Source organism: Plenodomus lingam, assembly GCF_022343315.1.
Source record: "Plenodomus lingam strain CAN1 chromosome Unknown contig_26, whole genome shotgun sequence".
In the NCBI taxonomy this organism is placed as follows: Eukaryota; Fungi; Ascomycota; class Dothideomycetes; order Pleosporales; family Leptosphaeriaceae; genus Plenodomus; species Plenodomus lingam.
The window spans coordinates 2,000,072-2,028,052 of NW_027093941.1; the positions used below are offsets into that span (position 1 = coordinate 2,000,072).

General features: G+C 52.8%; 13 protein-coding genes across 13 annotated transcripts; 7 read left to right on the top strand and 6 right to left on the bottom strand.

Annotated features, from left to right (window-relative positions):
- Window positions 1-1,786: 1,786 nt before the first annotated feature.
- Window positions 1,787-3,667, top strand: IAQ61_006964 (uncharacterized protein; the record flags this gene model as incomplete). The annotated part of the gene is made up of 1 exon (XM_003845811.1): window positions 1,787-3,667. The coding sequence occupies one exon, from the start codon at window positions 1,787-1,789 to the stop codon at window positions 3,665-3,667; it is 1,881 nt and encodes a 626-aa protein (XP_003845859.1).
- A 1,106-nt stretch (window positions 3,668-4,773) lies between these two features.
- On the top strand, window positions 4,774-6,860 carry IAQ61_006965 (uncharacterized protein; the record flags this gene model as incomplete). The annotated part of the gene is made up of 4 exons (XM_066097373.1): window positions 4,774-5,682; window positions 5,754-6,001; window positions 6,064-6,200; window positions 6,262-6,860. The coding sequence occupies 4 exons, from the start codon at window positions 4,774-4,776 to the stop codon at window positions 6,858-6,860; spliced, it is 1,893 nt and encodes a 630-aa protein (XP_065952850.1).
- Window positions 6,861-7,964: 1,104 nt separating this feature from the next.
- On the top strand, window positions 7,965-8,756 carry IAQ61_006966 (uncharacterized protein; the record flags this gene model as incomplete). The annotated part of the gene is made up of 3 exons (XM_066097374.1): window positions 7,965-8,106; window positions 8,248-8,372; window positions 8,736-8,756. 3 exons carry the CDS (start codon window positions 7,965-7,967, stop codon window positions 8,754-8,756), a joined length of 288 nt encoding a protein of 95 aa, XP_065952851.1.
- Window positions 8,757-9,032: 276 nt separating this feature from the next.
- Window positions 9,033-10,977, bottom strand: IAQ61_006967 (uncharacterized protein; the record flags this gene model as incomplete). Its single annotated transcript, XM_066097375.1, has 5 exons — window positions 9,033-9,673; window positions 9,723-9,952; window positions 10,018-10,329; window positions 10,412-10,556; window positions 10,608-10,977. The coding sequence occupies 5 exons, from the start codon at window positions 10,975-10,977 to the stop codon at window positions 9,033-9,035; spliced, it is 1,698 nt and encodes a 565-aa protein (XP_065952852.1).
- A 1,598-nt stretch (window positions 10,978-12,575) lies between these two features.
- IAQ61_006968 (uncharacterized protein) lies at window positions 12,576-14,524 on the bottom strand (the record flags this gene model as incomplete). The annotated part of the gene is made up of 2 exons (XM_003845815.2): window positions 12,576-14,178; window positions 14,316-14,524. The coding sequence occupies 2 exons, from the start codon at window positions 14,522-14,524 to the stop codon at window positions 12,576-12,578; spliced, it is 1,812 nt and encodes a 603-aa protein (XP_003845863.2).
- Window positions 14,525-15,316: 792 nt separating this feature from the next.
- IAQ61_006969 (uncharacterized protein) lies at window positions 15,317-15,502 on the bottom strand (the record flags this gene model as incomplete). The annotated part of the gene is made up of 1 exon (XM_066097376.1): window positions 15,317-15,502. One exon carries the CDS (start codon window positions 15,500-15,502, stop codon window positions 15,317-15,319), a length of 186 nt encoding a protein of 61 aa, XP_065952853.1.
- Window positions 15,503-17,579: 2,077 nt separating this feature from the next.
- Window positions 17,580-18,671, top strand: IAQ61_006970 (uncharacterized protein; the record flags this gene model as incomplete). The annotated part of the gene is made up of 3 exons (XM_003845817.1): window positions 17,580-17,614; window positions 17,667-18,150; window positions 18,198-18,671. 3 exons carry the CDS (start codon window positions 17,580-17,582, stop codon window positions 18,669-18,671), a joined length of 993 nt encoding a protein of 330 aa, XP_003845865.1.
- Window positions 18,672-19,068: 397 nt separating this feature from the next.
- On the top strand, window positions 19,069-20,925 carry IAQ61_006971 (uncharacterized protein; the record flags this gene model as incomplete). The annotated part of the gene is made up of 4 exons (XM_003845818.2): window positions 19,069-19,832; window positions 19,885-20,017; window positions 20,094-20,604; window positions 20,906-20,925. 4 exons carry the CDS (start codon window positions 19,069-19,071, stop codon window positions 20,923-20,925), a joined length of 1,428 nt encoding a protein of 475 aa, XP_003845866.2.
- Window positions 20,926-21,099: 174 nt separating this feature from the next.
- Window positions 21,100-22,748, bottom strand: IAQ61_006972 (uncharacterized protein; the record flags this gene model as incomplete). The annotated part of the gene is made up of 3 exons (XM_003845819.2): window positions 21,100-21,519; window positions 21,573-22,405; window positions 22,604-22,748. 3 exons carry the CDS (start codon window positions 22,746-22,748, stop codon window positions 21,100-21,102), a joined length of 1,398 nt encoding a protein of 465 aa, XP_003845867.2.
- A 99-nt stretch (window positions 22,749-22,847) lies between these two features.
- Window positions 22,848-23,499, top strand: IAQ61_006973 (uncharacterized protein; the record flags this gene model as incomplete). The annotated part of the gene is made up of 3 exons (XM_066097377.1): window positions 22,848-23,073; window positions 23,140-23,340; window positions 23,453-23,499. 3 exons carry the CDS (start codon window positions 22,848-22,850, stop codon window positions 23,497-23,499), a joined length of 474 nt encoding a protein of 157 aa, XP_065952854.1.
- A 1,120-nt stretch (window positions 23,500-24,619) lies between these two features.
- On the top strand, window positions 24,620-24,871 carry IAQ61_006974 (uncharacterized protein; the record flags this gene model as incomplete). The annotated part of the gene is made up of 1 exon (XM_066097378.1): window positions 24,620-24,871. One exon carries the CDS (start codon window positions 24,620-24,622, stop codon window positions 24,869-24,871), a length of 252 nt encoding a protein of 83 aa, XP_065952855.1.
- A 1,290-nt stretch (window positions 24,872-26,161) lies between these two features.
- Window positions 26,162-26,680, bottom strand: IAQ61_006975 (uncharacterized protein; the record flags this gene model as incomplete). The annotated part of the gene is made up of 1 exon (XM_066097379.1): window positions 26,162-26,680. One exon carries the CDS (start codon window positions 26,678-26,680, stop codon window positions 26,162-26,164), a length of 519 nt encoding a protein of 172 aa, XP_065952856.1.
- A 225-nt stretch (window positions 26,681-26,905) lies between these two features.
- Window positions 26,906-27,184, bottom strand: IAQ61_006976 (uncharacterized protein; the record flags this gene model as incomplete). The annotated part of the gene is made up of 1 exon (XM_066097380.1): window positions 26,906-27,184. One exon carries the CDS (start codon window positions 27,182-27,184, stop codon window positions 26,906-26,908), a length of 279 nt encoding a protein of 92 aa, XP_065952857.1.
- Between the last annotated feature and the right edge of the window lie 797 nt (window positions 27,185-27,981).

Sequence of the window (27,981 nt, forward strand, 5' to 3'; positions counted from 1 at the left end):
GAAATCCCGCAATTCATCGAACTCCCCCTTGGTGTCGTGTTCGGGGAATACCATTGCCCCAACCAGGTACAACCCTGACCAACAACGCCTTGCCATGTCCACATACCTTTACAGTATAACAATAGGCATCACAGGCGTCTGAAGCGCAGTACCCATCATGCGGCAATTACCGAAACATCAAAGAAACCTCGACAACACAGCCATCACCTCGAAGAAACACAACCCGGATTTCCTTAACCCAAAACAAAACCTCAAGACTCGCAAACGCACCCACGTATTTCATAATCCCACCCTTTTAACACGCAACACTGGGCATTCACCTGGATCCACGCACCCCCAACAAACATCAAAAGTCACACACACACATGACTTCATATCACATGTCCACCCACCCCATCCCACCCAAACCATGCGCGTGCCTGTTCCCAAATCAAAGCACCCAGCCTTTCCCCGTTCTGCAAAGGGAGCAGCAACAGACGCGATTGGTGTATGTTAGGTTAGTATGGCCCGCAGGACTGAACGATTTGTGCGTGGGGTTGCACATGAAAAGAGGGCGGGGGTGTGCGGTGTGCGACGTAAGCGCACATTGGGGTAGGGAGGGGAGGGAGTGTTGGATTGTGCTGTTGGGTGTTGGGTGTGGGATGGTGATTGTAAATACGGATACCCCTTGGATGTACGTTTGAATAGGAAGTTTTCATGTATAGTTGAGGGTATGCTATTCGCTTTCTTGAACGATCACAGTAGTATTCTTTTTCCTTGTGTTTGTTTGATTCGGGGTTTACCTCCCTTGCTGCGCCCTTCACACCTCGTTCCCCCTCCCATCCCGTCCAATCCAACCAACATGGAACTCCCCCGCCGCTGCTCGCCCAATGCTCAACGTATCTGCATTTGCATACTGCACCAGATTTAAACCTCGTGTTCAATATACCTGCTAGTCGTCCACGTTGCAAGGAGACTAGAGTTTAATGAATGTATAGTAGGACACCAAGCGATCCCCTAGCCTTGAGATTTGTATACCGTGTACTATACTACCATCTCATAACCATTAGCACAATTTTTTTTTCCTCTTCAAAAAAAAACGGGCAATTTATACATTAAAACCCAGAACCCTCCATCCATAAGAAACCCCATGCCATCCAAACCCAAGCAAAACATAACCCCAACTCACCAATCCCCACCAACAATCCCCAGCTCCACCCCTCCCAACCCCAACCCCCAAACCCCCCCTTTGTGCCCCCCAAAAAAGCCAAAAACGCACAAGGTCCAGGTACGATATGATGTGATGTCGCTAGTTGCCCATCCCCATTTACCGAACCCGGCGTTACGGTCAACGAAACCAAAAACGGCGTGTTAGAGCGCACCTGCCTTGCCTCGAGCAAACGGCAGCTCACGACCGTCCTCGCCGCTCACCGAATCCACGGAAGACGCAGGCATGCAAACGCACGGGACAAAACACGCACGTGCAGACGCGCATGTCCTGGGGAGCGACGCGCGCTCTTCAACCTCTTTGACTGGACTTTTCTTGTGCTATTGCTGCGTGAGACTGGGCTGGATTTTAAAAAGTCGTTGCTTGGTGATGGGTGCGCATGAGGTTGGGGCAAGGCAACGATAGGACAGCGACAACGACAGCGACGACGACGACGAAACTGTAACGTCCTAGTCTGGAAACAACGCGCTTTACAAACAGAACAGCCGACACCAGTACCATTATTATCACCCCCGACTACGATTCAGACGATTCCCTTCTTCCTCTTCGTCATCGTCGCATTCAAATCAAAAACCCACCATGACACGAAACTACAGCGCCGTTCGCAACATTCTCCTCGTTCTCGTCGCTGGCAGCGCAGTGCTCATACTGGGTGATATCCAGCTGCTATGGCGGTACCACGCTTCCTGGCAGCCAGCGGCGACACAGGGGGACAAGGCAAGCGTTCACTCCACGGCAAACAAGCGCACGCATCCCATTGGCAAACTCATGAGTGTTGCCGAGGTCACGTTTCAGGAGATGATATCGAGACAGTCACTAAGCGTAAGCGCAGCGGCGGAGGATTATCGCGCTCGGCGAGGGCGTCATCCACCGCCTGGGTTTGATGCGTGGTATGCGTATGCGGAAGAGCACAATGCGGTTATTGTAGAGGAGCTGTTTGATCAGATTTATCGTGATCTCACCCCTTTTTGGGGTGTGGCGCCCAAGATGATGAGGGACTTTGCGAGGCACTTTGAGCATCATATCTATGTTCGAAATGGCACCGTCGACATGACCAGGAACCACGGCGGGGGAACACCGACGGACCGTATGGAAGCCTGGTTGGACCTGGTTCGGAGTGTGGGGCCGTTCTTGCCCGACTTGGATCTGGCCATCAATCTCATGGATGAGAGTCGAGTGATTGTGCCATGGGAGTCTATTGACAAGTACGTCGGGCTAGAAGCGCAGACGAGAGGCTTACTACCGCTGAATAAAGTGACCTCGCAGTATCAGAGTTACTTTGCATTCGACAACAGTACTGAAGAGCCACCCCGGACAACATGGATAGGCCCAGGTGAGGAAGCCTTCTGGGATACCGCGCGTGTTGGATGCACTCCCCAAGCCGCAGCACGCTTCAAAGAAGCCGCAACCAACTTTGCTGGACCTCCGCCCTATCCGTCGGGGTATCCAATGCATTCTCTTGACGGCTATGTTAGAAACTGGACCCAAGCACGAGATCCTTGCCAGCAACCGCATTTGCAAGAAGCCCATGGAACATTTATTGAGCCCATATCAGTGTCTACGACTCACCAACTTGTACCCATCTTTGGTGAGTCCAAGCTTTCGATGAACAACGACATTCTCATCCCACCTGCGGCATATCTTTCTGAATCCTTCTCTGGTGGATTGTACTCGGATGCCAATGCCCAAGGAGCAAACTGGGACGAAAAAACGTCTGGTGTAGTATGGCGGGGTGTTGCGAGTGGTGGCCGGAACCGTGAGGAGACCTGGACACGATTCCATCGCCATCGGTTCGTATCCATGTTGAATGGATCCTATATGCGAGAGATCGAGATGAGCCCGACTGCTGTTGGTGAGGGAAAAGCGTTCATCATGCAGTCGTACGCAAGATACCACATTGGAGCACTCAATCTTGGGGCTTGGCTTCAAGACATTGCGGACGTTGGCTTCACGGACCTCCTCTGTTGGCCTGGAACAGGCCAGCCGACTTGCAACTACACCGATCCCTATTTCTCGATTGCCAAGAAAATCCCCATGGCTGAGCAGTACAAGTACAAGATCCTGCCAGATATTGATGGCAACTCGTACTCTGGACGCTATCTTGCCTTTCTGCGGTCGACATCTCTTCCACTCAAGGCCACGATTTATTCCGAGTGGCACGATGACCGGCTGATTCCATGGCTACATTTTGTGCCCATGGACAACATGTTTGTCGATGTCTATGGTATTTTGGAATATTTTTTGGGTACGAAGAAGTCAAAGGTCAATGAGAATGAGAAGACAACGATGAAGAGCCGTGATAATGCCGCGGAGAAGATTGCGTTGCGAGGCAAGGAATGGGCTGAGAAGGTGCTGCGGAAAGAAGATATGCAGATCTACATGCTCCGGCTACTACTCGAGTATGCCAGACTTTGTGACGACAACCGGGATAGCCTGGGTTTTGTGGGCGATCCGGAATAGACTGAAACCAGGGATGCAGCCAGACACTTGTTGGTACTCGTAGGAACTGTCATCTTGCTTGGGAGTAGCCTTGCTTGGACGCATCGAGTGAGGCCAGCAGCATGCATAGGGAGTGTTGTGACACTGCATTGTCGCTCAATCTGGGGTGCACCATGCCAGAATGGGAGGCCTTGGATGCTGTGTCTGCATGGGCGCAGTGGCCTGCAGCACGAGCAGGCTACATGAGTAGGATGAGAGTATACAGTAGCCTTGACATTGGCGTGCTGGCACGAGGCTCAGTATCCTGTCGTGCCCTCCTGATTAGGGGAGGAGGCGTGAGAATGTCGGTGGTGGTGTGAAGCAGGCAGTCATGCTTCGGGATGAGTGAAGAGCATGCACACGTAGTTCAATTGAGCCATTGGCTGATGCACGAGAGGCCCAAACGTGTTGTTGTGGTTGCTAGTATGACGAGCCTAGACTTGTAGTCTGTTGATGCTGATGCTGATGGAGGAGGATGGGAGGAAGAGAGGATGGAGGCAGCCTTACACAGAGGAGCGGGAAGCGGAGGCTCCTGGGCGGTCACGGCGGGCAGAAAAGGCCGGAAGAGCCCCTCCAAAACTCATTTCGTTCTAGCGCCCCCGCGTCGGGCGGCCTTGCACCCCTCGCGGCCATTGATGGACGCATATCTTTTGCGTTGGATTGATCGAGTCAACCCCCTCGCCCACACTGGCATGCAGCAAGCCCTTTCACTCTGTCGCCCCAAACTATCCACCTTGCCTTCTTCGCTGCACTCTCCACTGCTTTCTGCGCTGAGGCCGCTGGCGACCCATTGCTCTTCTTGGTCGCAAACGCACACTCGTAGGACAGACCCCCGCATTGTCTCGTGCGTGAACAGGTGCACCTCCTCTACCCCTGTTCGCGATACCTGCAATTCTTCGTCCCTTTCACGGCCACAAGCATCCGGAAGAGTGCAGACGCTCTCGCACAATCGGCGCATAGCAGGCAGACAGAGCATCTTCCAGGCCGCACAGGGACTGGCACAAGGTCGTCACTACTCCTCCCACCGCCAAACCTCTCCCTTGAACCCTCTTCGAGCCCTCGGCGCGTCGACGCCGTCCGCTTTCAACATGGAGGACCTCACCAATACCCTCGCAACCCTCGGACTCGACAAAGTCCCCCAGGAACCCAACACATACCCCGCCCTCAACCCCTTCGACATCTACCGCAGCCACATCACCGAGTTGTTGTCGCAAGTCTCGGGCGTAGACAAAAAGGTCATATATCCCACGCTGGCATGGACATCCAAGCCAGAGCATGGCGACCTGCAGCTTGCTGTTCCCGCGCTGCGCATCAAGAAGAAGGACATGAAGGCCTTTGCACAGGAGTTGGCCGACCAATTCCCAGAGTCGCCGCTGGTCAAGAAGCCTGTTGTCACCAACACGTCAATTGGCTTCTTCTTCAAGCCTGAGACGCTGACCGCGCTCGTGGTGCCCATGGTACTCAAGTCGGGCGCCAATTACGGCTTCAACAAGAACCTGGGGCTGAAGAACCCACTCGACCCGTCGTCTGGTGCGAAGAGGATGATTGTCGAGTTCAGTTCGCCAAACATTGCGAAGCCCTTCCATGCTGGCCACTTGCGAAGTACGATTATCGGCGGCTTCCTTGCCAATCTCTACGAGGGCGCAGGATGGGAGGTGATTCGTATGAACTACCTGGGAGACTGGGGCAAGCAATACGGTGTACTGGCCATCGGATACGATCTTTTCGGAAACGAGGAAGAGTTGGTGAAGAACCCCATTGGCCACTTGTACGACATCTACGTCAAGGTCAGCAGCATACAGCACGACGAGGCGGAGCAGTTGAAGGAGCTCAAGGCCGAGGCTGCGAAATTGAAGGAAGAAGGCAAAGATGCCTCGGAACAAGAGGCAAAGATCAAGAAGATTGAGACTGAGGGTATTGATGAGCAGGCTAGGAAGTACTTCAAGGGTATGGTGGATGGCGAGCCCAAGGCGCTCGGCATCTGGAAGCGCTTCAGGGTAAGTTGTGTGGGTCATTGTACGAAGCATCATGCTAACGGTGACAGGACCTGTCCATTGAAAAGTACAAGCAGACATATGCCCGTCTCAACATCCGATACGACGACTACAGCGGCGAGTCGCAAGTCAAGGACGAGAGCATGGAAGAGGCTGCTAAGATCATGTGGGAGAAGAAAGTCTGCGAGGAGTCGGAAGGTGCTGTCATTGTCGACCTGACATCACACTCGAAGAAGCTTGGCAAGGCAGTCATCAAGAAGAAGGACGGTACTTCGCTGTATCTGACTCGAGATATCGGTGCCGCGATTGAGCGTGTGGAGAAGTACCACTTTGAGTAAGTTGCGGCCTTTGGTCGATTGGGACATTGACTAACGTACTTTTCAGCCGGATGATCTACGTCGTAGCATCGCAACAAGACCTGCACCTGGCTCAGCTCTTCAAGATTGAGGAGTTGATGGGCAGGAAGGATATTTCTGAAAAATGCCAACACATCAACTTTGGCATGGTCATGGGTAAGATTCGTATTGTCAGCTACCTCATCACGTCTCTCTGACTCCCGCATAGGAATGTCGACGCGTAAAGGTACCGCCAAATTCCTCGACGACATCCTCCGCGACGTGGGTGAAAAGATGCATGAAGTCATGAAAGGCAACCAAGCCAAATATGAACAAGTAGAGGACCCTGTCAAAACGGCCGACATACTCGGCATCTCCGCCGTCATGGTGCAGGACATGAAGGGCAAGCGCATAAACCACTACACCTTCGACATGGACCGCATGACGAGCTTCGAAGGCGACACAGGACCCTATCTCCAATACGCACACGCCCGTCTCTGCTCGATTTACCGAAAAGCAACGACAGCCGATCCGTCGGTCGCCGAGCTCGACCTCTCAACGGCAAATCTGTCGCTACTCAACGAGCCACATGCCATAGAGCTCGTGAGGCAATTGGCAAGCTGGCCAGACACGTTTCTCAACACCCTGAAGACGCAAGAGCCGACGACTGTGTTGACGTATCTGTTCAAGATGGCGCACGCGTTGAGCAGTAGTTATGATCACTTGCAGGTTGTGGGTAGTGAGCGGGATGTCATGATTGCAAGGTTGGCACTGTATGTGGCGGCCAGGCAGGTGCTGAATAATGGGATGAGGGTGCTGGGATTGTCGCCTGTGGAGAGGATGTAGATGTGGACATGATGTGATGCGGAATGAGTGTGAACTAGGGGGGAATTATGATTGAATACTGTATAGAATAAGGACAACTTGCCAAAACATCAATCTTGTCAAAATCTTGGAGTTTCTCACGTCCATCCAATAACATTTTTATTTCTTCTTCTTCTTCTTCTTCTTCTTCTTCTTCTCTTCTTCTTCTTCTTCTCTTCTTCTTCTTCTCTTCTTCTTCTTCTCTTCTTCTTCTTCTTCTCTTCTTCTTCTTCTTCTCTTCTTCTTCTTCTTCTTCTTCCTCTTAATTACTCCAACATCAACCCCCCCACCCCCCAAGCCCGCCATCCACCCCATCCAAAATATCTCCTCACTCCTCATCTCAATCGGGAGAGCGCCAGACTAAAGTACCTTTGTCCAGTTTGCAAACTCTGTCGTTTTCTTATCTGGAGGCAGCGCATTACCATACCTACCAACTTCCATCTTACATCCAAGACATCACCATCCCCAACCAACCCCCGCTCCCCCTCCCCCCCCCCAATCTCCCACCCACAACGACCCAGACCCCTGTCCCCCCACCCATCTCCCAAACTCGCAATAGCATAACCTGTAGCATACGATAGAACTCGTAATCCCAACACCAAAACACCACACCAAAACAAGCACGACTTCCACACCCCTGTCTAATGACGTATCCCCCTCTCCCGCCCCTGTCGTATCAAACCCCAGCGTGCCAGGCGCGTCGCACACGTCTTCCAACTTTTCGCGCGGATTGACGTAGGGATGGGGTCAGCTGGGGTGTGAGTGCGAGGGGCCATGTGCGAGGTGCCATGATATAGTCATACCGGACGGGGTAAACGGTACCGGTACCCCACGAGAAGAATCCACAACGACGAGTTCCACCACTGCTGCCGGCACCGTATACTGCAAACCTGCACTTGCAGTGAGGAAAAAAAAAATAAAGATTGAAAGAAAAAAAATTTGAAGCGGCGAGCGGATCAGGTAAATCGGCAAACGAGCATCCAATCTTCAAGGCTGCTCTGCTTCCTACTACACCCAACTCCACTCGCGCCTCCGGACTCAACTCACGACTCAAGTGCCGGGAAAAGAAGAAGAGCTCGCAGAAAAATGGCAGTTCCCTTGCTCTTCACCCTTCCCCCTTCCAACCGCCACGACTTCCTCGCCCTCGACCCGTCAGACAAATACACGCTGAAATCGCTGAACAAGGTCATCACGGCTACGATTGCTTCGTCGCCGAATTGTGAGGAATGTATGGTGTCTTTCCTTTTCTCCGCGCCCTCCACCCTCCCACTGCCTCCATCGACCCCCCAAGTACCCCCTCCCCTCCCCTCCCCCCTACCATCCACCCTTCCCCTCCCACACCCCTCATTAACCCACCCACCCCCAACAGTCATGGCCTCCCACAAGCCCCCCACCAGCACCCCCGAAACAATCCAACAGCTACGCATGCACTGGGACACCAAAAAACTGCCCGCCAAAATGTGGCCCGAATACACCGTCTTGACCGAAGAAAACGTAAACATAATCTTACAGATTGTGGGACGGGAGTTTGGGATCGGGGTGTTGGAGGTTGGGTTGGGGAAGGGGGAGGAAGGTGGTGGGGGGTTGGGTTGAGATATCTCGGGGTACAAGGCGTACAAGGGGGACAAGGGGGATATGTTGGAGGTGGGAGGAGAGTGATTCGAGCACGAGAGACCAGAATGCCAGGGATGATGACGACGAGGAAATTTCAAAAAAGTGTTGGATGCTGTTGCATTTTGCCTTGTTTACCCTCTTTCACTACGCTATGCGTGCTTTACCCCCCGTCCGGCGACCACATCGACTGGACCTACTCCCGTCTTCAGCGTATGCAAAGAACCGTTATACTGTCCCGCACAGCGCACTATCTGTCGTGCGTGAAAGAAAAGAATAGACAAAGTGGAGGGTATCCGTGTACAAGTGTAGATAGACCCACCGTCGCTACGTATAGCTCGAGAAAAGTGAAAAAGAATACTGATTCGAGACCGGGAAACGCCATTGTTTTGAAATGAGAGTGCCGCCAGAAATGCCATACATGCCATGGTCATGTAGGCTGTGCCCGATGCGCCGAGACCTTTTCATAGATGAAATGAGAGAAGAAGACAAGGGAGTCTAAGTATAACACAGAAGAAGCGAAAAGCTGGGCATGGAAAAAGGTCATGGCCGCGGCTTTGGCGATTTATCCGTCGGTTCCGAGATCATCTGCTGCCAGTGTACAAGATCCCGACTGAGAAAATCCATCATTTGCGTCGTGCTGAGATTCTTGAAATTTGTCAAGTCTCCGCCATCGCTAGCCGTCACCAGCTCTGGTTGTAGTGTCCCGTTGGTTGTTGCAGAGGTGGGCTGGACTGCCGGCGCCATGGAAGGCTGTTTCTCGCCCGCCATTTCGACTTGACGCTGCGCAATGTAATTCTGCATTGCCCCAGCTGGTCGCCGAATGTCATTCCATGACAGCTTCTGCAGCCGCCAATTCTTTGACTTGGCTGGTTTGTGCCCCGCTGTGCCGTCGCTGCTATCATGACCATTACTGGCGCCATTTGTTGCGTTTGCTTGTGGCGATTGTGCCATGTCGTCCTTGGGCGACGTGCCATTGGCGGCTGGAAGCGTATCTCGTGAATACTGATTGCGTCCCAAGCGCCCACGCGCTTTCTGCGGAGGACGGCCACCCCTTCGTGGCGCAGGAGCTGGCTTCATTTCAGTCGTGGGCGTAGTATCTGCCGGTGTAGACTCGACGGCTGCTGGAGGCATGGTGGGTTCTTCCACGGCGGGCGGGGGTGTGGGTTCAGAATCATCCAATTCTTTGAATGTTAGTCAGATACTCCTACAAGAAGACAATGGCAGCCATACCGTCTCCCTTTCTTCGCTCCGCTCTTCCCTTCCTTCTGTTTGCAGCGTCGTTGCGCTCCTTTTCGCGCTCCTTTTCACGGTTTTCCTTGTCACGCTGGCTTTTTGCTGCAGCGCCTCGCGGTTTCTGCTTTGGCGCAGAAGCTTTTGTGCTGTCGTCTTCTGACTCTAAAACCGGTGAGTCGCTGGGAGAGCGTGAGCTCGTGCGCTGTCGTTTGACTTCAGACTTTGTCCTACCGCAAAGCTTGTCAGCCGCTGTAGTTTGTTGTGTGAGGCTTTCAAAGCAGGTCAATCTTACTCTTCACTGTCGTCACGGCTTCGCTTCTTGCGATTACCATTCTCCGATACTGCGGTACCTTCATGCTTGCTTTCCTCGAGTACCTTGCGCAATACTTCGTCCTCGTCGTAGGCAGCTCGACTATTCATTGTGGAGCGTCGCTTGCCAAATGAATCCACGCTCGCTCGTGCATTGCGGTCGTTGCGATCATTGCGTTCGTGGCGATCTTTCTCCCCCACGCTAGATTGGCGATCGGCGTCTTTTGAGATGGATGATTTGCGGTTCTTGCCTTGCTGTTGATCGTAGACCGGGATATAGCGAGAGTATTTCCAACTGTCAGATGATCGCGTTAGCGAGGAATTCGCTTCCCAGGCTAACGCCATGCTGTTGAAAACGGATTGCGAGATTCACATACCCCTTTGCACTCGTCATGACCTTGTGAAGATCCTTTCTGCATCCTTCGCAGAAATACTCGTCGGGACTAGCAGCCTCTTCCATGATGCCAACGCAACCGCCGTGCTGCCAAACTTTGCAGATGTCGCATTGGATGAACAGACCACCTAGATCGTCACCTTGAGCATCAGGATCAGACAGGGCAGATGCAGACTTGCCAGCATCTGATGGCGGACCGGGGTACTCTTGGAAGCCGCAGAGGCAGCGTGTGACCTCGTCTTCTTCGGCCATTTCGTCATCGAGGTCGTCTTCCAACTTTGTGGACTCGTCTTCGTCGTGGTCTTGCTCGCGAGTGCGGCGTCGGGTCAGCGGTGGCTCGAGCTGCGCACCGCGAGGGCCGTCTTCGGGTTCTTCAGAGGAGAGTGAATGCGGGGTCGATGACTTTTGTGGCGATGGCTGTTTGCCATTCGGGCGTGAGCCACGTTCGGTGCGGCCAGAGGAGACGGAGGATGAGGAGACGCTCGGTGCTGTCGCGACACTTGGCGGGGGTTGGGTGGTGCGGGCCCGCGACGATCGACGTGGTGACATTGTGTCTACAGCGAGCGCGGCGCGTATCGCGTAGGCAAAGAGAGGACGCGAGATTCAAGAAAAGGGCAGGGAACTCGCTGGCTGTCTGCGCGCCGTTGTCAACCGTCGTGGTGGCCCCGATGGAGACTTTGTGGTGTGAGGGGCCGAATTGAATTGGCGACGAGCGGGGGAGAGAAGATGGGATGGGAGGGATAATTCGTGGTCGCTAGAGCGTATGACGGCGCAATGGGGAGAGCGTGCGCCGTAGAGTGCTAGCGGGAGAGAAGAGGAGGAGGAGAAGGAGGAGGAGGGCAATGGCGCGGCAGCTGATGCGGAGAGAAAGCGGGCAAAAGCTCGCTGGAGCTTTCAGAGAGCGACAGCCGACCGGAATAACAATGGGTGAAGGATTCCGAGTTGTGAAAAGAACATAGTCTGGGATCAGCGGGGAGCGGTTCGACAAGGGCTGGTAGAAGAGAAGTCGAGGCAGTGGAGGGAGGGGAGAGGGGGGGGGGGGGGGTGATGCGGTAGGAGCAGGAGCAGGTAGGCGAGCTTGGAGCGAGCGTGTGAGCCCTGCGAGGGAAAATGGCCGAGTCCTCCTCCTAGCCCGCAGAAACGCGAGCCCAGCACCAAAGCGTCATTTTGGTGAATAGCGGCTAGCTGTACGGGCGGCCGGCACGTGACCCCCACCAGCTCCCCAGCAGCCGGGGGGAGGGTGTGTGGGGAGGGGAGGGGAGGGGAGGGGGGGGGGGGCCTGCAGGGTTGGACACTCCGAGTCGATGTGAGCGTGTGGGCGAGGCTGCGAAGGTGTGATTTGATGCTGGATACAAGTGTGTGTATGTGTGTATGTGTGTATGTGTGCGTGTAGGTAGGTGTACTGTAGGTGTAGGTGTGTTATGTGTGTATGTTGTGCAGGCCACAGGTGAGTATTTTTGGACGGGCACTTTTCTGGACGAGGAGAAGGCGCTTGGGCAGGTTTCCAATGGCGGTGACGGAGAAAGTCGCTTGGCTACCCGTACCTGTTTTGTGGGAGGGGTCGACGGGTAAGGATGATGAGCTGCTGTGTACTTCTACATGGAGAGTAGAGTACATACATAGTAGGTTCATAGTAGGTAGGTAGCGCGTGCTCGTGTCGCCAGCCAGTGACTGACAAGACTGCATTGTGGTGACCCGTGGGATCCCGTCACCCCCAGCTTGACAAACACCACTGCATCACCACCCTCTCTCTAGCAGACCCAGTAGCGAACGCATCTTGGTAGTCGTGTATATAAGACTCCCTCTCCAACTAGCCATCTTGGCTATCTCAGTCTTGTCACCCTTTATGCCGCACCCAAGCCTTTGCCCACCAAAGAGACGTCCACAAGGCAGTGGCGGCGATTGTGCCTTGAGTAATCAACGCAGTTAGCTCCGATCTTGCCAAGACAGCAGATCACGTGTCGAGGCTAACTGCACATGTCCACATGCACCCACTCACCGTGCCCCATGGTTAATGAGTGTGATGAAGGAGATGAGTCCGACAACAAAGACATGAATCATCATATACCAAGCCCTTGTCATATATTCAATTACTACAAGCATACTCCATTGGCAATCATCTCGTTGATATCATGCTTACACACCACCTATTTGGCCTCCATCACATCACGATGCGTATCCGCCCTCGGCGCACCATTGGCAGTATTCCTCTCCGCATACTTCTTGCTAATGCCATCCATCCCATTCGCAACCCTCAACTTGGCGTCCTTGGTCATGCCATTGTGTGTTCCATTAAACCTCAACTCACTAATGCCATTGTATCCTTTGATCCCAGTCGCCTTCTCCATGCGGCTGGCAATGTCCTCACTGACCTCTCTAAAGATACCAATCTGGCGCTTGATAATCTCCTTATCCGTGCAATTCTCCATGTGTCCCGTGATGTTGCTAATGAAGCGCTCCCTCGCGCCGTCATCAAACACCTTCTCCCAGAGCGCACGGGGAGCGTTGAAGTCCTCCGGGCGAATCTCGGAGAGGAAGGTGATGGCGTCGCCAGCGAATTGGCCATGTAGCTTGTCCAGGTCCACAGTGCGTGGACGGAAAGAGATGGGCTCGATAGAGGACAGGTAATTGGGACGAGAGCCTTGGTTGTAGAAAGCCATGCTACCGTCACGCTGGAAGTTACCCATCCGGTATGGCACTCGTGGCGCGTTCACGGGCAGTTGCTGGTAGTTTACTCCGACTCGGTGACGGTGCGCATCCGGGTAAGAGAACAAGCGAGACTGTAGGACAGGGTCCGCCGAGGGCTCAATTCCAGGAATCAAGTGGGCTGGGTTGAATGCAATCTGTTCCACCTCGGCGAAGTAATTTTGCGGATTTTCGTTGAGGAAGAACTCTCCGACCTTGCGGAGCTTGAACTGGCTCTGAGGCCAGACATGAGTGAGGTCAAAGACGTTGATCTTTTGATTATCCCAAAGGTCCTCGGCCTCCTTGGCCGTCATGGTCTGAACCATGACGTCCCAGCCTGGGAATTCGCCCTTCTCAATGGCCTGGAAGAGATCTTTGGTTGAGTAGTCGGGACCATAGTTGGCTGAATCCTCCTGCGTGATGAAGCCTGTGCCCTGTTTGCTCTTGAAATGAAGTTGCATGTATACCCAGTCGCCGTTCTTGTTGAGTAGCTTGTGGGTGTGGCCGTGATAGCCGTGCATTTTACGATATCCATCTGGAATACCACGATCTCCAAAGAGAATCAAAAACTGATGTGCGCTCTCCGGATTTTCACTCGCATACGACCAAAAATTCGTGGAGTCGTCGGCATGGGTGAGATGTGTTTGAGGGGATCGCTTCTGTGTATGGATGAAGTGAGGGAATTTGGCCGGATCACGCAAGAAGAACACTGGAGTATTGTTTGCAACAACATCCCAGTTTCCTTCTTGGGTCCGGAACTTCACTGAGAATCCACGAGGGTCTCGGGCGCAGTCGTGAGAGCCAGACTCGCCACCGACAGTGCTGAAGCGTGCCGTGACGGAGCAGGTTTGGCCCTTTTGAAAGAGGGGCGCTAAGCACAAGTCCTCAAGGGAATCTGTCGTTGTGTATGTGCCGTGGGCACCGGCTCCTTTGGCGTGTACGACACGCTCTGGGATACGTTCGCGGTCGAAGTGAGAGAGTAGGTCGATCAGGTGATGGTCCTGAAGAAGAAGTGGACCATTCTCTCCGACACGCTGGGTTTCGTAGGGATGTGGGTAAGGAACTCTGTGGACTATGTTAGTCTTTTCCTGACAATTTCATCCCTGTTGAAGATACATAATAGGAAGCCCATGTAGAGCGCACAAAACACCTACCACTCTCCTCCACAACGCAGCCTTGCTATGAAACAACAAAATACTTACCCATTAGCTGTAGTATACACAACATCCTCTGATGAGGCATTGCGGTCATCAGCGTAGTCGCGGAATAAGTCTCCAGTCTTTGTGCCAGTTGGACCATTCGCACCGTGACCGTTGGTAGAGCAGCCATTGGTATTGCCGTTGGTCTGACCATTTGTTCCGTTGGTACTTGAAGTCATATTGGGCAAGAATGAAGATAATGTGCTTAACATTGGAATTAGGATCAAATAGCAGACGGCGTTAGGCCACGCTCTTATACCAGACCATCTCCACGCCGTTGCACTCCGTCAATGCGGCGACCAGCCACTGACCCGCATATGCGATGACGCCTTGAGATGGACCCATAGTTTTCTAGCCTCAAGTGAGCTATGCATATCAGGCTAGAGCTCCCGTCCGCAAGATGGCAAATCGGTAGATGTGCGATCAAATATCGATGCTATTTTGTTCGGCAGTGACAATGGCGAAGTTTTGATTGGGGACAACGGGATCGTGCATACATTTATCCCGTCTGAAGCCACTCGCCGTCTCATACATCAGCCGCTTTTACTTGGGCAGTGATACCAGTAATCCCAATGAGACGAGGTGGATTGTAGCGCGTGTGTTGTGACGCGTTGGCAGAGGTCGAGGTTGTTGACGAAGTTCGCCCCATCCCGATTCGGCCCTTGTGACATCACCATCTCATGTCGCATGGGAATTCAAAATTCAGTATCCACATTGGCGAACGAAGCTTTGTCTGAATGCCTTGATTGCCCATGATGCACACTGGCTGACTGGGCATCAGCTTTTCGGGGGCTAGTTTGCCACATTTTCTGCTATTCGAACTACTACTACGCAGGGCAGGCATTTGCAATATCAGCATTCGTGTTTGCTGAGGGGCGAATACTGTTCTGGCTGGGTACCTTGTTGACACATCAAGATACCAGTGCTCCACGATTTGAACAAAATATTCAAGTCAACGTACGACTTATACTTTGATGGAATATGGAATTGTCCTTTGCGCAGCCTCATATTGCAGTCCCGTTTGTAGTGAATACTGGTGGCGACATGTCATCGTCCTCGAGGGCGAGCGTCATCTCATGGACTGACTTCATTTCCAAAACTGGCGCAGCTGTCTTCCCACCAAGTCTTCGAAGAGCCTTGGACAGTATAGTCGACCAAATGGAAGAAGTTGTAGTGCTTCTCTTAGACATGAGCGAGGTAGTAGTTGCTCTTGCAATAAGGAATAAAGAACGGGTCGTTGGCCAAAGCAATTGAGCCTGTCAGTCGCCACAGGCCCGCTACGCTCGCCCCAAAACTTTGTGGGAAGACTTGGTCGCTCGAAAGACAAATCAAACAAAGTAATCGAATCGGCACCCCTATGCTTGCTATCAGCAACTGCCAGCTCGTTCTACCGCCACGGTCTTGAGAGACGAAGGCAATGTATATGTCTTGGTAGGTCAGTGAATGGTGTCGAGTTTTGGAATCAAACAAGCCAAATCTGCCCAGGATAGAGACCAAGAGCACTGCTGTTTGAGTCTTTCTCAACGACTTAATCATACAACCTCCAGATTTCCCGATCGAGTGGCCTATCAGGTTGAGGAGCTTCTTTGCAGTGTGCCTTCACGTCAATGGTGCTTCGATCGCACTTCTTCCCGACGAGATCCTTGCATGCCCTGTTCTTCACAGGCCAGCCAAACACCCACGCATAGGCCGATCATCTGCCCAGTTTTGACGACTGTGCACGAAGCCACCACCATTCTGGGCCAAAGGAATGAAGTGTACTATGGAGGTCTCTGATGGAAGATTCGAATTCTGTCGCCGAAGCCTTTCGTCGTTCATCTACCCCACACTCACCTTGGGGAAATTTACCTCACCCGGGAGCTTCATCAATCAACAATCCAATGGAGAAAATGAAGATAGATTGGGCTTCCGCAGCCCCCAATCATGAGCCAAGGTATCATCTGCGCGTAATGAGGCAGTGTATGTGCGTTGTGGACGCGCATGAGGGTTGTCGTCATGCAGACAGATTTGCGAATGGCTGGACGCAGATTCATCGCATCATTGAGGGTTGTGTGCTAGTCTGCTGGAAGTGTGACTCTCTGTTGTCTGGCAGCGCAGAAAAGGCTGCAGTTGCAATCGTCTCAAGGAGCAGGGGGTGGGAAAGATGCGCGAATCACATGCTTTCACTTCGACTGTTGGGGGCGTTCGGGGGCCAGCGGATGTGCGGCAGCGGCGGAGACACCAACTAGGACATCGCATTCTTTCTCTGCAGAACGGACCATTGCCCGCCACCGTTACTACTCTTACAGCGTGCTCTGCTGCTGGAGCGAGGATATGCACGGCAGCATACCATACCGGTACTATGCTCTCATCGCGGTACCAGCTACAAGATGGATCAGTTGCTGACATGCCAGAATACAGCCCAATCAATTGCACCTTATCTTGGACACAACTTGTCGTGCCTGGAGAAAAGCGAAAGAGCTCGTTGTAGCTAGACAAAATGACTGCACTTCGGGCCTTTTTGCCATTCGAACTGGTCGAGTGATGTCAATTCTCGTCTCGATGATGATCTGCTACCGGTATCATACATCGGAAGCAGGTGGTGTCTGTGTGAGAGTCTGCCCAATCTCTTTCTCCGCTGCACTCACTCCATTCACCCACCCAGGCAAAGAAAAGACTGTCAGATCCTGCTGGAGTACGTGTTAGGTAAACTGGAAGCTGTCGAGGCCTCGAGTCGCCACACCATCATGTGCTTTCGCCTTGGAATCCGACTCTGTCAGCTGCCACCATTCATTTACCGACCTTCCCCTTCCATGCAGCCGGCGCGAGACCACCCGGCTACCCCACAAAATCCCAGTTGCGGCTGTTATCCCACAAGTCGGCATGGACGCCATCAACATCACTATCGATAAGCCTCTCAGCCCATGTCGATTGCACCGGGCCCCAATCAACACTTGCCTGCTCATTGGCCGTCCTAATGGACAGGATATGAAGAGACCGCCTTCATGCAGCTCAGTGCCGGAAGCTAGGCGATTTGTTCCCTTCAAGACATCTTCCTAGCCATGTGCCATGACTAGTCCGAGCTCTGAGGCCATGGAGCATCTAGCTCCGGCGACGTATATGCAACAGGCACGTCGAAATGAATTTGGGCGTGTTTCGACTATATCCTCGGTGACGACAACGCTCTGGTTATAACACTGCGTTTCCTCCAGGAGCCGACCGTAGAAAGTACGCACCTTGGATCAGTTGAGTTTTTTTTTGTCAACTATCACATGCGTTTTGGCCAAAATGTTCGTGACACCAGTACTCGTTGCTCGTAATGTGTAAGCTTTGTGACAAAACCTCGACAGATATTGTATCACTCATACGTGACAGCTTGGATCCCTCAATATATGGTTCAAATCGTGGAAGCCGGGCCCGCATAGATCTTGAAGCTAGACAGTCGGTGTCATCAACAGATACCTCCTACAGCAATTTGCATCGAGCATCCTCAACGAGTTCCACCATTTCGACCTCAACGGTCGCCTCATCCGTAGGATCGATCAACCTCAACGAGAGGCCGAAGCATCGCAAACACTTCTCTAGCAGCTCCTTCGGTATCTCTAGGCGGTTCCTCAAAAAGTCCAGACCCCAAAGTCAAAGCGAGCAGGCACCAACGTCTGCGCCATTGGCTATCTCCTCTCCAATCATTCCTCCTCAGCCTGTGGCAGATCCTCTACCCGAGCCCAAATCGACTGTAGAGTGGCAATGTTCGGATCTCATGGTGCGATGCAGGAGCGATGTCTACCATGTTGATCGTTCTATCATGAGCTACCACTCGCGATGGTTTGCCAAAGTGTGCGCGGTAGTCATCACCCCTGTATGTTTACCCTGAGGTACCATCTTGATCAAGCTAACATGGGACAGAAAACGTCGAAAGGCGTCATCGATCTCAGCGCAGATGATCCCAGCGCTGTGGCTGCCATGATGCAATATTGCTACCAGCTTGACTACAGTGACCAATTAGCGGGCTGCGACACTGCAGTACCTGAGGATACCACTCTTTGCTCTCACGTGGATGTCTACATGCTTGCAGAGCGCTACGGTATCGTTGGTCTGAGGCGGTTAGCTCTCCAAAAGTATGAGGATCTTGCCACCATGGTCTTGATGGTTGATGGAAACGAAGAGCAACTCCAGCAGGCAATACGTGCCATGTACGCGTCAGAGCGACTGGCCGATGCCGATGAGCTCAAGCAGTTGTCGGTTAAGCTTTGCGCAGACCACGTGCAGTCCTTTATTCATGGAACTGGAAAGACCATGGCAATGGTGTTTGAGTCAATGGATGAGCTGCCGGATTTCAGAGCAGATCTGTTCGAAGAGATGGCCCGACGATGGAGGTGAATATGGGCGCCCGGCTGGCAGTCCCCGTTTGCCATTCCCTTACAAAATGTAGCTCCGTACCGTCCACCCTTGTCTTAGCGTTTCCATGGCTATTCGGACCCCTCACAGTCGCTACCGTTGGACCCTCAAAAGCGGCACTAGCTTGTACTCCTCCGACTTTATGACTTGAAGCCGTCTTCACTCTTGGCGTGACCGCGCTATCGTCATGCACATCTAGAAGACAAACGCACCCTCTGCCAGTGTCGCCCGTAGATGACGTGGTCAGCAATTGGCTGGCAGTAAAAGTTTTCCAGGTCCAGACGACACATAACTTTCTCACCTCCACGAGTACCACTGTCTTTTGAGTTTTCATTCCCAAAAACAGCTTCAACAATCTTTACCTTCCCCAAACCAAACAATGGGTTATCAAGCCCGCAAGCGCGCGTTCAGTAAAGCTTTCCAACCTGGGCCTCTCAACGAGGTCTATCGTCGAGCCATTCGGAAAATCAGCGGGTCGTCACTGCTATCACCTTTTGCATTGTCAGCTCAGGCCAGTCACACACCTGCAACGAACTTCGTCACCGACACCGACATCGAGAACCAGAACCAGAACCCCTCGTCAAAGGGTCAAGCTCGGGCTGTTGAGAGTTCTGAAGCTTCCCAGCTTGGTGTTCCGGAATTTGGTTTCGATTTTGATTTCGACTTTGATGCCTCACTGACTGGAAATCCAAATATACAGGACTCAGAGTCCAACCCCACAACCGGCACTGCCGGTAGTCATGTCATTGTCGAGCCCACTGATGCGCCGCTTCCGTCGATGGCAGACCATTTATTTCACTTCTCGGCTAATAAAGAAGGACAAGCATATTCTGATACATACGATTCGACTGCACTGAAGTCAGTAACAGACACCACTTCCAGTCCGCCAAGCGGTCCAGTTCTGGGAGCTTGTTTCAACCCCGACTTCGCCATCCATGAAGATTCTGAAAACTCCGATGAACCGGTTTTCACTGTGCCCCATCAAGCAAGCAACACAGGGGCCCTTACGCCTACCGCTCTCAACTTTCAAGACCTCTCGCTGTTCGATGGCCCGGACTGGTCGCAGATCAACACACTTTCCAACGCTAGGCCCATAGCGAATCGTACTTCGTACTATACATTGGAATCGGCTTTGTTCAAAAAGTAAGGACATGACACCTCTGTCACAATCTGCGCGCTCCTAACATAAACCCAGACACGTGCCCGATCTCCAATCCACCGACATCATCATCTCCTTTGGAAAAGGCAAACAGCACCTTGCAATCCGCAAGCATATCATCTGCGCATCATCCCCCTACTTCGCCAAACTCCTCAACGTCGAATATCCCGTAAGTCGCTCCCCACCCCTCTTCCCACTCCCCAACCAAACCCACACAAAGATCCCTCTAACAAACCTCCCCACAGCCCACACACACCCAACTCCTCCGTCTCCGCGACGACTTTCCCCCCGCCATCCCCGCAACCCTACACTTCCTAACCCACGGATCCTACCCCTTCGACTCCACAACCCTTCTTCGCTACCCCGCACTCTCCCTCCCAGACCTCCACATCCACACCTACCTCGTCGCACAAAAATATAACATCCCAACCCTGCACTCCCACGCACTCACCCAGTACATCGACTTCGCCCACATCATCCTCACCTACGGTTTCGTCTGGCCCACAACCCTGCCCTTCCACCCATACACATGCACGGGAAACATCCTGCTACCCTCACTCCTCCACTCCTTCGTCCTGTTATGGCGCAACACCCCCAATCGCCACGACGCGTTGCGCTCCGCTGTGCTCGACTGCCTCGTCAAGCCCTGGTTGAGCAGCTGGGTCAAAGTCGAGTATTTCGTGGACTTGCTGGAGTGCTTGGCTGGATTTAGCCCTGATTTGTGTGCGAGTTTGGCGGAGGATGGGTTGCGGGTGGGTTCGTTTGCGGGTGGGAACGGGCGGTGGAAGATTGGGTTTGGGGAGCAGAAGTGGGGTGGGGGCCAGTGGGTTGATCGGACGGTGTGGGATAGGTGTGGGGATGAGTGGATGGGTGGGGTGGGGGGATTGTATTGAGGATGATGGGGTGGAGGGAGCTGTGGTATACCTTTGTTGTTGTTGTGCGAGAAGCTGGAACGTGCGATGCAGAGTAGACCGCCAAAATGCGCGAGGCGTTCAAACAGGGGTAAAAAGTACAGAGTTGCGATGGGCCATTAACCTGTCCTGACAACACGCAACAGGAAGCCAATCCATTGAATGAATATGATACATGTTCTTTGTTTTCAAAATTTTCTACATTGTCCTGGGAAGAAAGCATCCACCAACACCAGTGACATAAAATACCACACATCAATCGACGGGGGGTATTATCTAGCTATCAAAATCAAATGCCTCTTATTCGCAATGCCCATATCCTTCTCCCCTATGTTACTGCTTACTGCGTCTTCTTGACCCCACCCCGAGCCGGTGCACTGTACAACCACACCACCACAAACGCCAGCCACCCGGCGACGGTAACCCAAATACCTGCAATCCACACCCACGCACCACTAATCTCCCAACTCCTTGGCCACTCGTTGTGTGCAAAGTGGCGCACAGTGACCTGTCTCTTCTCGTTGATGTTGGTGACAAAGGGGCGGCGGTACTTGAGGTGGAAGTTGAAGATGCCGTGTTGATCGGGCGTCTTGAAGCCGACGCCGAAGATGGTAGCGTTTGCGGTTTGAGCAACGGGGGAGAGATTGAGGCGATGGAAGGGGGAGAGCATGGAAAACTCGAGCTGGAGGGCGTCGGTTGGGGGAGGCACAAAAGGGACAAGGTGGTCTTTGTCGTATTCGGAGATCTCAACTTGGTAGTGCTGTTGCAGTGTTAAATTGGCTCTGCTGACTTTAATCACGTAGTGGGACTTACAACATCCGACTTTACGCGGTAGATGCCAGGGTTGTTCTCGGGAATAGCGTGGCTGATGTTCATCTTCTTGCTTACACCCTCATCCTGGTAGTGAAGAATCTTGCCCACGCTGACAACACCGGTTTCCTTGAACGTCCAGGCCGACAGCTTCTCTGCAAAGAGGCGATTGGCAGTCGTAATGGCTTTACCGTTCAACTTGGCCTTCTCGGCGAACCACTTGTTCTGCAGCATTCCAGCCGAGCCAACGACAGTCAAGCGCGCCCCATTGTTTGCCTGGTGCGCTGAGACGAGGTTGAGCTGGCTTCCAACGGCGAAGGGGTCCTCTACACCCTCAGCCTCGTCCTTGGGGTTGTAGCTGTACGCCGTGCTTGGTGCGCGGAGAATGGGCGAGATGAGGGGCGATTCGTTTCCAAGGACCTGGCCCACGGCGCCCGGCACCGCAATGTGGCCATCACCGGCGAAGTAGTTCTTGACATCTGGACGTAGCTGGCCGGGGAAGGGCACCAGCAGAATATCGTGCTGCTCCGACGCAGAAACAGAGTCGTAGTTGAAGTGATCCACGACCGTGGTATGCTTGTCTGAGGGAAGGACAATGTCGAGCTCGAGCAGTAGGGCATGAAGAGCTGCGGGTGTGGCCTGTTGGTCAGATAGACCAAGGAGAATGTTGCCCTCCTTCTTCATGAACTCTAGGAGAGTGTTCGCGGCCAGCGCAGGGCCGAGGCCTTTCGATTTCGCGGGAAGGAGCACGACATGGTCGTATGCGCGCTCGCCGTGCTTGAGAAGAGAGAGGCCCTTGCTCCTTGGTGATTCAATGGTTGTTGTGAAGCCTCGAGCTGGAATTGGTGCGTTAGCAATGGTCAACTGACTACCATCGAACAAAACTGGTTGCAATGATGTTGCTCGTTGCGAGGCTGCAAGCACGAGTAGATGTTGAGTCTTGAACTCGCATTGAGACATGATTCCAAGCCTTCAACATCAACTTCCACTAGATCGCACTCTCCACCCACTGCCACCCTCAATTACACACTTACCACTCAAATCCTCCAAAAACACACTATACTTCTCCTTCTCCGCCTGGTCCTCCAACACAACCAGCAGCCTGTCTCCAGTGAAACTCCTGGCCTGCACCCCAACCAGGCTAACCACCGATACCGCGATGGAAAAGAACCACCTCATCTTTGTCGGGAAAAAAAAAGAAGGTTTGTGATGGACAAGATTGGATCTGAATTTGAATCTCGGCCATTGAAGCTCGTCGCGCAACCTAACGGGAAACGTATGCAATGCCAAGACCCTGGACCCCCCAGCATCGGTCCCGGAAAATCGCTGCACGCCGATTGGTCCGTGAGCGGGGCCTGGCGGGAGCTACTGGACAACCACCGACAACCACCAGCCCGTGACCCGTACTACGACGACGACGACCGAGGTCAATTGCGCCGCAAGACTTTGGCATTGAGCCTTGCCTCTGGTTCTCAACATTCCCAAACACACAGACACACACACAGTACGCGTCCACCTCCCCTCCCTATACCCCATCCCGCGCCAACTCACACAAAGCCCGTTTGTCCAGCGACAATGTCCGGCGTGCCCCCCTCTCCGCGCTTCTTCCAGCAGCCGCTGCGCTACCTGCACTGGGCCTCAATCAACAAGCCTGCCTACTTTTACTCGATCATTGTCGGTTCGGCTGGACCCGTCGTTGTCCTGACTGTGCCGCCGATTCGGAGATGGATGGGCGAGGAGCCGATTCCGAAGATTCCCATGACCTATCCCAGTACGTGCTGTGAAAATCTGGGGGTTTGGTAGTTCTTTATTGGGGAAGAGAATGTTCATGACTAAGGGAGAGGGGGGAGATGGAGAGTGGTAGATATACTGACGTTTTGTAGTACCAAAGGGACCGCGACCGAGGCCGACTGGGTTTGACGACGAGTAGACTGTCAGGGCGACTGGAGAAGGAGGAACGGGCGAATTGAGGGATTCAGTACAACACCATGGGACACTGCGACGTTGACAGAGGAGGTGGATCTTAGAAAGGATTGACTCCAAAAAATACTAAACACACTACAAGCCGTACAGATCCCATTTGTATCTTTTCGCAACCCCTCATGCTAACCCGAACAACTTATTTCGATAGTTTGATTATACTCTGGTACAGCTTGGGAGACGGACAAGAGGTTAAGTGTGTCGATTTTATTGATTAGAGATAGCCTGAGGGCATCCAACGTAGTATTGTAATATCAAGATTGGACGCTATTCTGGCCACGACACTGACCCCAGAGCGTGAGAAGAAGAAAATACAGAGTAGACAAGGGCGTGTAACCGCCTTGGGAGGCTTCTTCGCGAATAGGAGAGTCAGTCCTGATGGAACCACCAACCTCCGTCAATCGAGAGTCAGTTGTCATACAGAGCCCAGGAGCTCACCACAGACCCCAGCCTCAGTATCTCGTTCTCTTCGTACTAGGCCCAGCCTCCACCTCCTCATCAGCAACCTTTTCATACTGCTCCGCCTCATCCTCCGCGTCCTCCTGATACTCACCCTGAACACTGATACTCCTCTCCAAGTGCATCCTCGTGGTATCCAAATTCTGCCTCGCGATGTCATTCCCCCCGCGCTGAAACTCCCTCTCCTTCGCCTCCACCGGCACAGCCGCCTTCTTCGTCCACGGGAAATCCTCGCGCTGAAACACGGTACAGGTCAGATACTCGACCGGGAAGCGATGGACATCCAACTGGCACATTGTCTTGAGAATACCATGGGCTTCAACAACCTCCTTGACGCATTCCTTGATCTCGAAGAGATGGTTCTCCAGCACATTGAGCGCCTTCTTCGTCATGGGGAACTTTGTGTGGAACTGATTGATGACGGATTTATCCATGTAGGCTTCACCCGCCTCACCCAGCGCCTTGTATAGCGAAAACCCACAGTCCTTGGCCAAACGGCCTTGCTCGGTAATGAGGCGCTGACCGACCCAATGCCGGTAGAATGAAAGCGCCATCCACACGAGGATATCCTTTGCGTAGGCTTCGCGCTTGATTGGCAAGTCTTCGACAGGATGCGCGAGTTTCCCAGGGTAATGCGTGGTAACAGCCAGCTCGAGCTTGCGACACTGAATCACCAGACCGCGGTGGTACTTGTCGATGATGCCCCTGAGGCCTGGGTTATCGCGAAGACGGTCCTTGACAGTGCGGTCGAGCTGCAAGACCTTCCAGTTGCCAACGAGATGGATTATGCACTCGCGGAAGATAAGCTCAGACTTGATGCGACACGCCATGTCGATCCAGGCATGTGGCTTGCCCTGGATTGAGCGAAAGAGGTCCTGTCCATGCTTCATGAGGGCCACTTCAATCGGCTTGCTGATGAGACGCGTGCAGCCCAGGTAATCAGAAATCTGGAGTAACTGGTAGCAATCCTGCAGCGCAGTCGACATTTCGCTGTCGTCAATGGTGATTTCATTGTTGTAGAAGGCGTAGAGGACGGCTTCATACGCTGCAATGGCCTTGTCGTGTTTGGGGATTCGTCCATTTTCGTTGACAATCAAGCCGTTGCGGCCATCGGCGCGGTCCCCGTTTTGGGTGAGTTCCTGCACGCATGTGTGTCAGTTCATACAGGTGGATGTGATGAGTTGCTCGAGTGTGACAGAGCGGCGCGAGATATAACATACAACGAGAGCGAGGCGGCCGGCGGGAAATTGGGCATCAGGTAGACGGGTGAGTTCGATCAGCCAGCGAACATTGACCCCGGCGTTCTTTGCGCGGATGCTCAGTTTGGCAGCATTCTGCTCAGTGAGCATATTTGCGAGCAGGGTAGAGTTGCGCGCCAGTGTGCCAGAGTGGAACTTGTAGCGACGGTTGCGGCCGAGTGTGACCTCTACATCTTCTGCTTGATTCATGATAGTGATTCTGTCGTGGGGCGTATGGCTATAGTTGCAAGTCTTATCAATATGTCGAGCGAGAGAGTGTTTGAGTGGGTGAAGAACAAGCACAGAGACTGGATTTGTAGAGGATATGGACTAGGAAAAAGGCGGGATGCAGATGACCCTTTGGCAAAGGTGAAGGCGCTGCAAGTGAGGGCAGTAATACCGGATACTGCTGCTAGCCAGTCCTCAAATCGACTTCACGCAATACTTTGAGATTCTTGGGGCTCTGAGGGACTACAGGATTGTGAGAGAAGATAACAACGCATTATAAGGAGGTCTCGATATATTCCCGATCCTGGTGTGATCGTAGGTGAAAGGGCATGCAAACGCTACTAGGGAAGCAAATCGCGGGCAAACTGCACTATATAGCGCCTCGGGCAGGTTTTTGGTGATTGATGATAGAAAAATCACAAAAGATGGCCCAGCGTGCTCAAGAAAGAGACTCTTTGCGATCTCGATTGTCACATAGTCTAAGAGGAAGAGCGGTTTGGGACATGACCTGATAGAGACTGTGCTGCATCTCTGGCTACCCACACGAATGTTTGTAGTCTCAAACTCCATTACTCTGCAAAAAAATAAGCCACTAAAGCGTTTCTATGGAGAAGTAGACCGTGTGCATACCATATTGCAGTCATCCCCCCGTTCAGATCGCAGATATCTGTGGGCCTAATGACTACTTCACCTCTCCGCCATGTGCTCTTCGTGAACATCACGACTGTCTGCAACTCTCGAAACCTTCTTGCCATACCAAGACCTGCCAATTTCATGTGTAGCCCGGCTCTTTGGCGCCTCCTTGAAGCACAAGCCCGGATGGAACATGTTCAGAAGCAGCACCGCTGCGACGATGATAGCGCCCTCAAGCCCGACAAAGTATTTTTGGGTTAGCATCAGATGCCCTGTCCAGCCCTCACTCAACTCCGCAACACGATAGACACATCGTGTGAAGACACAGAGCGTTGAGATGATCAATGCGATGAGGAAGCCTTTAAAGACCCATGATCCCCGAAGCTCAGCGTGGTGCTGGTCGAGTGCAGTATGTGCGCCAACCTTCGAAATGCGGCGGTAGGTACGAACTGCAAAGTCCAGGGCAAGCAGCATGAATATGAGGAGGGTGAAGATCTGGAATGCGAGACCGGCAATCATGATGTGGTTTCCGGTATCGGGATGGCGATTCTCGTGACTTGCTACACTCGCCATGCCGCCGCCAGTAGCTTGTAGGATGAGAGATACCACATCGCACAGGATGAATATTAGAGGGTACGACCGAGGTTTAATGCGCGAGTTTTCCGATCCGTAGGTGGTGACGATGCGTGAAAGACAGAGGTAGATGCCCGCTGCCAGGAAGGCAGGGGCGACGGTGAGGCACACAATTTGGATGAGAAAGAAGTCCTAGACTTAATCAGTATTGTTGTGAGTAAATTGTCATTTCGCGTCATGTACCTCGTCCCACAGCAAGTCGTAGGCCTTTGCGCGCCCGATATAGCCCGCCACCTCTAAAGCGCAGCCGACCACCATGGCAAAAGTGAAGCCCCACCATTTCTTGTTCATGATACCCTGGGCCAGGAATACAAGCATGGAGACACCAAACAGGACGGCAAAGGCGATATTGGCACTATGACTGGGACGATAGCCCCAGAATGAGTCCTCGACACCACATAGCTCAAAGGTACGAAGCGAATAGTCCCCACCGTAACAAATCATTTCAGTTATGCTCGGCGCCATGGTCTCGGGTGGCATGAAGTCGGGTGCTACAGAAGAGGGATCCACGGTAGATTCTATCTAATGGAAGAGATGGATTGCTGTGGAATCCATCTTGCCGAAGAGGTTGAATGCTGTAATAGAGATTGGTAGCCGGGTTTCAGGATTGTATAGCGAGGAAGAAAGCGAAGAGTCAATCTGGATGGTGAGGGAAAAAAGTGAAGGAACAAATTGGTAGAGTAACTGAGTAGCGGAGGATTTGTTGGTGTTGGAAAACTAGTGCAGAAGGTGCAACCATGGCTAGGAAACTGCGCTAGAGGAGGCCGCAGCGCAATGAGTGCGTGCCCTAGGAAAAATATTTACGAGCTTGTACTTGCGCGAAGCTGCACAAACGAGCATGATAGTCATGTTCCAATCAAACGACGTCGCCAGAGTAAAGATCATAAGAGGAAACAAGATGATGCAAAAGTGAGCCGGCAGACCCGTCTCATGGTGAAATTCGAGTCTTGCAAGCGCCGAAACATACGACTATAACAGAAAGTCAAGTTTGGTTGGTGCTTTTTTGCTCGACAACTGTCGAAAGTGCAAAGGCACATAGGCGGACGTGAGAAATATTTGCTGCGATCGCGTTGAGGTGAACCCGGGTTTCCCATGCTCTTGCTCTCGTCAACTTTGCCTCGGATCCGACAATAAGCCATGCGTCCCAGTATCTTCACTGTCGAGACTATGCATGTGTGCATGAAACACGTGGGATAAAAATATAGCTGTTGATTGCCAGATGATTGATCACTGAAATGGTG